Source organism: Dromiciops gliroides, chromosome 3, assembly GCF_019393635.1.
Source record: "Dromiciops gliroides isolate mDroGli1 chromosome 3, mDroGli1.pri, whole genome shotgun sequence".
NCBI lineage: Eukaryota > Metazoa > Chordata > Mammalia > Microbiotheria > Microbiotheriidae > Dromiciops > Dromiciops gliroides.
Window position 1 is genome coordinate 404,529,281 of NC_057863.1, and position 10,626 is coordinate 404,539,906.

General features: G+C 37.5%; 1 protein-coding gene across 1 annotated transcript; it reads right to left on the reverse strand.

Annotated features, from left to right (window-relative positions):
- Positions 1–1,021: 1,021 nt before the first annotated feature.
- LOC122747696 (olfactory receptor 148-like) lies at positions 1,022–7,512 on the reverse strand. Its single transcript, XM_043993580.1, has 3 exons — positions 6,577–7,512; positions 2,825–2,869; positions 1,022–1,147 (listed from the first exon to the last, which is right to left on the reverse strand). The coding sequence occupies exons 1-3, from the start codon at positions 7,477–7,479 to the stop codon at positions 1,022–1,024; spliced, it is 1,074 nt and encodes a 357-aa protein (XP_043849515.1). The 5' UTR covers positions 7,480–7,512.
- Between the last annotated feature and the right edge of the window lie 3,114 nt (positions 7,513–10,626).

A 10,626-nucleotide genomic window follows, 5' to 3' on the forward strand; every position in this document is an offset into this window, starting at 1 on the left:
CACCTCCTTTCCAGGATTGTTATAAGAACAAAAGCTCCAATTATTCCTATGCTCTCTAGTGTTTTTTTTTAAAAATAAGAATGGGGACTGTATTTTTTCATAAGCTTTTTCTGCAACCATTGAGATAATCATATGGTTTCTATTAATTTTATTATTGATGTGGTCAATTATACTGATAGTTTTCCTAATATTGAAGTAGTTCTGCATTCTTGGTATAAACCCAATATGGTCATAATATATGATCTTTGTGATAAATCATTGTAGTCTCTTTGATAATATTTTATTTAAAATTTTTGTATCAATATGCTTTAGGTAAATTAGTCCATATATTTTTTTGTTTTGTTTTGGGTCTTTTTGATGTATTAGCACTATATTTGTGTCATAAAAGGAATTTGGTAGGACTCCTTCTTCACCTATTTTTCCAAATAGTTTATATAGTATTGGAATTAATTGTTCTTTAAATGTTTGGTAGAATTCACTTGTAAATCCATCCAGCCCTGGAGATTTTTTCTTGGGGAATTCATTAGTGGCTTCAATTTCTTTTTCTAAAGTGGCATTATTTAAGTATTTAATTTCCTCTTCTGTTCATTTTTAAAATACTTTTTGAATTCTTCCATGAAGGCTTTTTTGGTCTTGAGACCAATTCATCTTCCCCTTTGAGGCTTTGTATGTAGGCATATTGATAGTGTTGTCCTCTCCTGACTTTGTGTTTTGGTTTTCTCTATTGCCATAGTAGGTTTCTATGGTCAGGCTTTTTGGGGGGGTGGTGGTGGTGGGTTTTTTTTTTTTGTTGTTGTTCATTTTAAGCCTGTTTTATGACTTTTAAAGTTGAGTTCTGCTCCTGGGACTTCTGTACCAAGCGTCGTATGCTGGGGACCAGGGACATGATCATTAGCTTTCTGCTCTGGAGCCACATTGGCTCAGGACTTCCTTACTGTGTTGCCCTGGCCCTGTCTAGTCAAGTATGTAGTGACAGGGTTCTGGGGCTGGCAGTTTGCTTTCTGCATTGGGTCTGGGGGCCTTAGAACTGGCCTGCTGTGCCACTAGTTTGCTGAGCCAGGACTGTGGGGCTTCCACTGATGATGTGTGCTGTGGCTAATAGCTTCCCATTGGCTTGCCCAGATACTGCCTCTGCTGGGCTGTACTCCTTTACCCAAGTGAGACAAACTTTTCCTGAAATTCTTAAAATTTATCTTAAAATTAAAAATTGTTTTACTCAATCTTTTTGTGTGCTCTGTCACTCCAGAATCCATTTAGAGGCTTGATTTAATGTTGTTTCAGAGGGATATTGGGGAGAGGTTAGGCCACTTCCTGGCTTCTCTCTTCCATCTTGGCTCTGACATATTAAGATTTTTCTTATTGCTTTTTTAAAAAAAAGTAATAAAAAATTTTTTATTTATAGTTTGGGGTTCCAATTTTTATCCCTCCTTTCCTCCTTCTTCAATCCCCTCCCTGAAGCAGTAACAATCAGACATAGGTTATACATGTATGATTATGTGAAACATTACCATTTTAGTCATTTTTTAGAAGACTTTAATAAAAGGAAAAAAAGAAAGGAAGAGAGAAATATCATGCTTCAGTCTGTGTTCCATCAATATCAGTTCTTTCTTTGGAGGTAGATAGTACATTTTATCAATAATCTTTTGGGATTGTCTTGGATCATTGTATTGCTGAAAAAAGTTAAGTCATTCACAGTTCATCAAACAATATTGCTATCACTGTGCACAACTTTCTCCTGGTTCTGCACACTTCACTATATATCAGTTCATACAAGTCTTTCCAGGCCTTTCTGAAATCATCCTGCTTGTCATTTCTTATAGCATAATAATATCGCATCACCATCATATGCCACAGCTTTTTTAGCCATCCCCCAATTTATGGGCATTCCTTTGATTTCCAATTCTTAGCCACCAGGAGAAGAACTGCTATAAACATCTTTGTACAAATAGGTCCTTTTCTCTTTTGGGGGATGTTTTTGGGAAATAAACCTAGCAGTGGTATTGCTGGACCAAAGGGTATGCACAGTTCTATAGCCCTTTGGACATTAGTCTAGACAATAACAAAACAATAAATCAAGTTCTGGTTTGTAGCATTTGATGATTTCCAAGGTGTGAATTCTCACGAATAAAATTTAACAATCAGTTCTCATTAGCCAGTCCAACTGATTGCAGTATAGCTCTGTTAGATATGGAGGAACAGCAAAGACCTTATGTAATAGCAATAACACCTAAGCTTAATCTTTTTTTTTTCTTTTTAGTGAGGCAATTGGGGTTAAGTGACTTGCCAAGGGTCACACAGCTAGTAATTGTTAAGTGTCTGAGGCCGGATTTGAACTCAGGTACTCCTGACTCCAGGGCTGGTGCTCTATCCACTGTGCCACCTAGCTGCTCCACCTAAGCTTAATCTTAAAGGAAGTTAGGAATGTTAATTCATAAATATGAGAAGGGAGTACAATCCAACAATGGGGAACTAAATTTGTTCTATTTGACCACAGAGAGAAGCACTGTGGAGAATGGATAGAAATTTCATAAAGGTAGATAATACTTTGGTATAAAGGAAAACTTCATAACAATAAGAATCATGCAAAAAAAAGCAATTGGCTTTTTTGTAAAATAGTAGGTTTCCTTGCATTAGAATCTTTCAAGGAAAGGCTTCATGCCCACCTGCCAGATTTGTGATAGATCAGATTCCTGTTCAGGTTTATGGTTAAAAACAAAAAAAAAGGGATGACACCTGACATTGGAAACTGACAGATGCCACAAATCAGGGCTTGGTTTATTGTTTCATTGATTGTCTAGACTTATGAAAATAATAGAGAAAATACATGTGTTGAGTATATTTTTTCCCCATAGAGTAAGTTGTTAAACATCTATCAAAACACATCTATCAATACACATACAACCAATACATTTCTTGGCGGTATTAATTTGAGCACTTTGCTTTTTAATACTTACTCCCTGAAAGTGAAACCATACAGGAAATGGCTATGGGTGTGGAAAAAGAAAAGACTACAAGTATAAGCTAGGACACAGGACATATCTATGAATGATTTCAAGGATTTTCTCCAAGAGAATAAACCTAGAACTGAAAAAAAGTAGAAATTTGAAAATTATAGTAGGCTGCCAACTAAACACATAATATAAAGACTGTTAACTAATTACACAATAGAACTCTATTCTAGATACCCAAATGTTTAGAATGCTCATTGTAAAAAATCAAAGTGTGGTGATAATTTTTTCACTTTTTATTTCCTTTTATTCAATTTTATTATTCTATTTCTCCTATATTGTTTAGGTAACTGAAACCTGTCATAAAAAAAAATTTTTTTTTTTGGGGGGGGAGCAGGGCAATGAGGGTTAAGTGACTTGCCCAGGGTCACACAGCTAGTAAGTGTCAAGTGTCTGAGGCCGGATTTGAACTCAGGTCCTCCTGAATCCAGGGCCGGTGCTCTATCCACTATGCCACCTAGCTGTCCTGTCTTCTATTAATATTTTTTTTAAACTTTTTTTTTTAAGTGAGGCAATTGGGGTTAAGTGACTTGCCCAGGGTCACACAGCCAGTAAGTGTTAAGTGTCCGAGGCCGGATTTGAACTCAGGTACTCCTGACTCCAGGGCTGGTGCTCTATCCACTGCGCCACCTAACTGCCCCCTCTTCTATTAATATTAATCTCATTTGACTAAAACCTGACTCATGGAATAATAGTAGTAATGGAAGCCCTTTTAATATTCCTCAGATAAGAAATCAAACAAGAATTTGAACTTCCCAAAGTGATTTTGCTAATTGTAGAAGGATTTCCCTGATCCAAAGCCTTATGGTTATCTTTGTGACATATGCATCCTTTCCCCTCATTTAATCCCTTGTGACTTCTTTAAAATATAATCTTGTTGTTCTATAAATGTAGGATTTTTTTTTCTTTTTTAAAAAAATTTTCTTTTATTTTTTTGGTGAGGCAATTGGGGTTAAGTGACTTGCCCAGGGTCACACAGCTAGTAAGTGTTAAGTGTCTGAGGCCAGATTTGAACTCAGGTCTTCCTGAATCCAGAGCCAGTGCTCTATCCATTGAGCCACCTAGCTGCCCCAAATGTAGGATTTTGTAAACAGCATTTAAATCTGTATTGGTCTTTATTTATTTGTTCAAGCTTGATGACATCAAAAGAAGAATGAACTCTGTATTTCTAAGTTTTATGGCCTAAGAGGACACACATGATTGCTGTATGTACAAAATTATTTCTCTTTCTCTCTGACATAATGTTATTTTTGAAAAACCTCATTCAAATACTAATCTTTGCTCATAGTTATTTTTCTACCTCCTGAATCTGTGCTTAGGCATAATAAGACCCAGGTTTTTTCCTCTATAATTTCTGTACTGTAGTAAATTTGTTTGGCAACAGTGACATGGACCACATAAACTAAGTGGAAGACATTTCTGCCACAACCAAAGTTGGGAGGTTATCATTCCACTATTATCATCTTCACCTCATGAGAGAAGAATTGTGTGAAGACTCAAGAAATATCTTTTATGATGCATCCATATGAAACAAAAGTCTACTACTCATGTCCCCAGAAAAGACTCTACTATATATTGTTGCCCTTTATATTGTTCACATGGAAATGAATCAGGTCCTTCACCTATACTCTTGTCTGCCATTCCTGATTATAGGTAATTCAAAAGGAAACTGACAGTCCTGCTCTTTCATACATTGCCCCAAATCATCAACTGCCCCCCTTTTGTTCTCAACAAGAACAGTAATGAGTAATTGGAGACTCAGGAAGATCAGAGATAAAGTCTTGTCTTTGACCCACACTGGTTCTGTTATCAAGGCTTAGTCACTTATTCTCTTGGTGCTGCAGGCAGCTTACTAAGGTAGAAAAATTACAGATAGACTGGAGATCTGCATTGGTGGGGGGAATTTCCAGTAAATCAATTAATAAATCAATCAGAAAGCATTGAATGTTAAGGATGTAAAGACAAGAATGAAACAGTCTCTGCCTGTAGAGGAACCAGCATGTACATTGACATTCATAACCAGAATATATACAGAGTAAATATAAGGTAATTTCAGAGGTGAGAGAGAAGCACTAAGACCTGGTGTTGGGGAGGATCAGGAAAGGATTCAAACAGGAAGTGTCTTTTGAACTGATGTTTGAAAGAAATTAGAGATTCTAAGAGGCAGAAGTATGGAGTGGGAGACAGGGTGTGACTCAGATGCTGGAGTTCAGGAGAGAGATTACAGCTTGATATTTAGATCTAGAGTCATATATATATGTATATATATGTATATATCACACACATATTATATATATGTATATATATATGTGTATATACATACATACATACATATATATACATATACATATATATATATATACATATATATATATATGATGATTCAACCCATAGAATCTGATGGAGTTATAAAGAGAAAGAGATTACAGAGAGAGAAGAGATCCAAGGATAGAGACTTGAGTTATATCTATAGTTAGGGGATAAGGTAGGAATGGTGAACCAGCAAATGGTGGTGGAGTGGGGGTGGGACAGTTAGGAGGAGTATCAGAAGAGAAAAGTGTCATGAAAACCAAAGACAAGAAAGTATCCTGGGACAAAGGGTCTTCAATAGTGTAGGATGATGCAGAGTTTAAGAATCATCATTGAGAAAAGATCATTGGATTGCACAATTAACAAACAGATCACTTGTAACTTTTGAGAGAGACATTATAGGTGAATAATGAGGTTAGAAGCCAGTTTACAAAGGTCTGAGAAGTGAGTGAGAGGAGAAAATGTAGGCAACTTTGTATAGGAATTTACCTGCCAAGGAAGGAGAGTCAAGGATGAAAACTTGAGGGTATAGGTAGATCAAATAAATTGATTATTTTTAAAGATGGGGGGACAAGAGTATATTTGGGGAGGGGGAGTAGCAGGGATTGAGCCAGCAGATAAAGTTTGTAGAATAGCAAGAAGGGATAACCTGCCAACAGAGACAAGAAAGGGTTGGATGAAATCAAGGGTACTAGGAGAAAGACTTGGCGAGGAGAAGAAACACCTTTTCATCAGAGACTAGAGTAAAGGAGGACTGAAAGGGAAATGATGTCAAGGGGTTTGGTGATTTAGGACAATGGGAAAATGGGAGCTCATCAGTAACTCTCTACACCAATGAAATAATATGTCTAAACTTTCCCTTACTTCTCCCAAAGAAGCACTCTTCAAAACTATCACCATGGGAAAGACAGGTACATTCACATATAAGTTTCTCTTAAGATAATTATTTCAAATGAAGTAATAGTCACATATACTCCATGAATTCTGAAATGAAAGTGAATCCAAACAGAAAAGTCCTTTAAGAGAAAAAATAACTCAACTAACTTTTTTCATGTTCTAATTTCTGGTACATATACCATACAGAAAGGGCAACATGATAATGTACAGAGAGGGCAGAGACATGGCTACCATTTGATGAAGAAGAGGAATGTGATCAACAGATCAACGGTTTCCACACAAAGATGGAAACAGGTACTGACCAGGGAGACTGAAGCCCCCTAACTTAGGCCTCTGCAGTTAGTCCTGCCCCACACAAAACTCTTTTCAAGGCTCTTTTTACTTCCTTGTTCCTGAGAGAATAGATTAAGGAGTTCAGCATAGGTGAAACAATGTTATTCAAAATTTGAACCACAGCATCAAGCAAAGGGTTGTATGTGGACTGAAAATAGATGATGATAATTGGTCCATAGGCACACATGATTGCAGTGAGGTGGGCACTGCAAGTAGAGAAAGCTTTGCCTCTGCCTTCAGTTGAACGCATTCTCAAAATAGCTATTCCAATATGGGTATAGGAGACAATAATAGTGAAAAATAACATTACGGTCAAAAGACCAACATTAGTGAAACTCACCCTCTGGGCCAGTGAGCTATCAGCACAGGCCAAAGGTAGGATGGCAGGAATATCACATAAGTAATAGTTTACCTCATTGGGGCCACAGTAAGGCAACTGGAAGGTAAGTGATGTCAATATAGTGGCATGGATACAACCTATCAGTGAGGTACATGTGGCAAGGACAACACAAAGTCTGGGGTTCATAATGACTGTGTAGTGCAGTGGATGACAGATAGCAACAAAACGGTCATAGGACATCACACAGTATAGAATTCCCTCAGTGCACCCCAAAAAATGATAGAAGAAGAGCTGGGAAGCACATCCTCTATAAGAGATGACTCGGCTATTTCCAGAGAGAAAGACCATCATTTTAGGAGAACTCACTGATGGAAAAAATATGTCAAAAGTAGATAACAGTCCCAGGAAGAAATACATGGGTGTGTGAAGGTGAGAGGAAGAGATGATGGCCAAGAGAATGAGGAAGTTCCCCAGCAGGGTGAAGATGTAGATGAATAAGAAGATGACAAAGAGCATAGTTTCTAGTCCTTCTGTATGAGGGATTCCCAGGAGGATAAACTCAGTTACCTCTGTGTAGTTCTTTATCTTCATAGGAGAGTCAGCCCTAAGGGAAAACAAAAGAAATCAGAGGATGAATACAAATATCAGACACAGAGGTTGAGTTGCATGATACAAAATTCATCTTTGATAACCAATGTGTGTTTTTTAGTTAAAAACTTTTACAGTGCAAAAACTGGGAAAATCATCACAGTGGAAGTCTATCCTTTTTTCCCCAGAGACTGTTACTCTCAACATTCAATCACCATGATTGCAAGTAAAATGGATTCCATTTAAAGCTTATCTAAAATTAGGGCAGCTCAAAGAAATGAATGGAAGTAAGTGATCTCTATTAGCTATTAATCAGTGGCATGCTAATCAATAAACACCTGAAATTGAAAAAGAAAAAAAACGTCCATCATAAAAAATGAAAAAAAATCCCAAAAGAAATGTCAAAATTAACCCACCAGAGGCAGCTAGTTGGTGCAGTGGATAAAGCACTGGCCCTGGATTCAGGAGGACCTGAGTTCAAAGCCAGCCTCAGACACTTGATACTTACTAGCTGTGTGACCCTGGGCAAGTCACTTAACCCCCATTGCCCCACAAAACAAACAAACCAAAAAAAAATTAACCCACCAGCCTTGGTTCCTTGCTCCTATTGTATGTTGGTTTACTTTACCTTCCCTATGAATGAATACTTTATGCTTGCTTAGAAATTAAAAGGTGACAGGTGTTAAAGCAACTTTGACAGTGACTGTGAAAGTCATAACCAAGGCATAGGAGTTGTGGAGAATATACCTTTACTAAGTGGAGAATAATCCCCATATCTTGGCATAAAAGTATGCAGGGATATAAAGATGCTCTTCCTTTATCAAGTAGCACTCCTGGAATTTTAGGGCCAAAAAATAAAGTTGGAGGATTGACCCTGGAACTCCAATTTTCCAAACTTCCCAATAAACCCTGCTTTAGATATTGACTCCTCCAACACAATATGATGGATAATGATCATGACAACAGATAGAGGACTTAAAGGTTTGTAAAACATTTTCTTTTCATTATCTCATTGGGCCTCTCAATAACCTTATTAGGTAGTTATCATAAGTATTATTATGCCTATTTAAAGATAAGGAAATAGAGTCTTTGAGACTCTGGGGATAAGTGACTTTCTGATAGTTCTAGAGCTTGTGTATCAGAGGCTATATTTGGACCCAGGGTATCATAACCCCATGATTAGGAGTCTACCCAATGTATCAACAAAGATTTCCTCAAAGAAGTTGAGTTGATTCCTTAATGAAGTGTGGTATAATCTTTTGAGTCTCCAGTTTTTGTGTCTATAACTAAGTAAGAACTGCTGAATTCTCTAGGTTCCAGGACCACAGCCCACCATCCCTAGACCCTGATAACCCAATACACTTTTCTCTTTGCATTTCCTATTTTGGAAATGCTTATAGGAAAATGGCCCCTAACCTTGGGAGTCATTCAATACCATGAAAAGCAGTGACAGATCAAAACTTACATATTCAAGAGAGCACACAGTTGACTGGGGATGAGAAATCTTTCTTTTCTCAAGTGTCTCATGATGGGAAGACAGGAGTTTTTCCATCCATGACTTCTATTTTAGGTTCCGTGAGGTAGGGCCAGTGTATATAGCAGGCAACCCTGAATGCTTCTCTATATTAGACAAAATTACCCAAATTAGACAACACAGAACTGACTTTTCCTACCCACTAAAGTGATTCTTTCCCAGATTTTGATAGCCCCAGGACTTGGTGTGGGAGTGGAAGGGGCTTTTATAATTGGCCTTGATTCCCCTTTGGGAATCTCATCTCTAAATACATCACAAACTCAAGAAATCTCTTGAGCCAGGGGAACAATTAGACCTTGGGTGTTTTGAGACTAGAAAAGAGACAACACTAGTAGAGTAGAATCTCATGATATTTTTCTGGGAAGGCAGGTTCCAGAGTGTCACAAGCTCACAAATCCTTCTCTGTGTTTGTTGCTTTTTCTAATCCTGCACTCAAATTGTTATCAATAATAAGTAAAACGTGAAAAATTCAAAGGACTCCAAATTAAAAAGAAGCAAGCTTGAAAAAGGTATGACCTCAGGCTCAATTTGGGAATTCCAGATATGTGCAATGGTTTAAACCATGGTACCTTCTCAATTAAGAATATTAACTTTTTTTAGAATATTAACTTTTTAAAAAATAAAAACAGTCCTTTCAATAGCCTTGTAAATCCACAGTGCAATTATTTGAGTAATGCTAAAAGTGGGAATGAACTTTTATTTCTTCTGGTTGAGCTATAGCTTTATGTCAGAGCTGTCTTTCCATGACAAATCAAAACATAAAGAATGCATTATTACAGTTTCAATAAGTAAAACACTACTTCTGAGCTGTCATAATTTGTGGCCTCCACACTGCCACTTTTAACTTTTCTATACACAGAATTCTGAATCCCCCTACCCCTCCCCTTGGGAATCCAGGGGCACTTCTTCTTAAATCCTTAGTTCCACTTTCCCTTTCCAAAAGTTATGAGGCCTTCAAGCCCTTTGTCCCCTTGCTTCCCTCCCTGACTGATTCCACCAAATAGTCACTCATACTACTTCAATGAACCAATTAATATACTTTTGGTAATGTAGCTCTTGCCATTTGTACTCTACTCCCTTTGATATACTCTTTCTGATCTTCCTAACCTAGTACCCCATTTTTTTTTAACATTAAGAATTTATAAAGCTTTGCTAACAGGTGCTGGTGGACCCTGAAGGAGGAGATTGGGGAAAGCCTCATCTCACCCAGGTACTACCAAGTTCTTCCCTTCTCCCCAACCTCCTGGTCAGTATCTCCTCCTTCCCTGCCACCCATTGATTTTCAAAACTTCATTATTCCTATTATTCCATTGTTCCCTCTGGATGGGGATTTGGAATGTATATTCCTCTCTAACCTTTAGGCCTATTACCCCTCTTCCCAAAGTGTGTGCATCTTGGAGTTCTCTAGCTTTTTCCTATCCTGAAATGCTCACTCATATAGCTTTGATGAGTTCAGAGTTACCAACAACAATCTTTCTGGTAATGTGAATGACCACTTGACCTAAGCATTTACACTGATTATATCCCTTCAAGACCACTAGATATTTCAAAATGTCCTGCTGATATATCCTTAAGACCCATGTATTATATGATCTACAGTTTACTGCTACTATATG

Excerpts from the sequence above, each read along its gene's own strand:
- LOC122747696 (XM_043993580.1), bottom strand. The coding sequence starts at position 7,479 with ATGAAGATAAAGAACTACACAGAGGTAACTGAGTTTATCCTCCTGGGA. Across the intron at positions 2,870-6,576 it reads TAAAAAGAGCCTTGAAAAGA|ATGTTTAACAACTTACTCTA; the intron begins GTTTTGTGTGGG and ends GTGTTTTGATAG. Across the intron at positions 1,148-2,824 it reads AAAAAATATACTCAACACAT|GAGTACAGCCCAGCAGAGGC; the intron begins GTATTTTCTCTA and ends ACTTGGGTAAAG.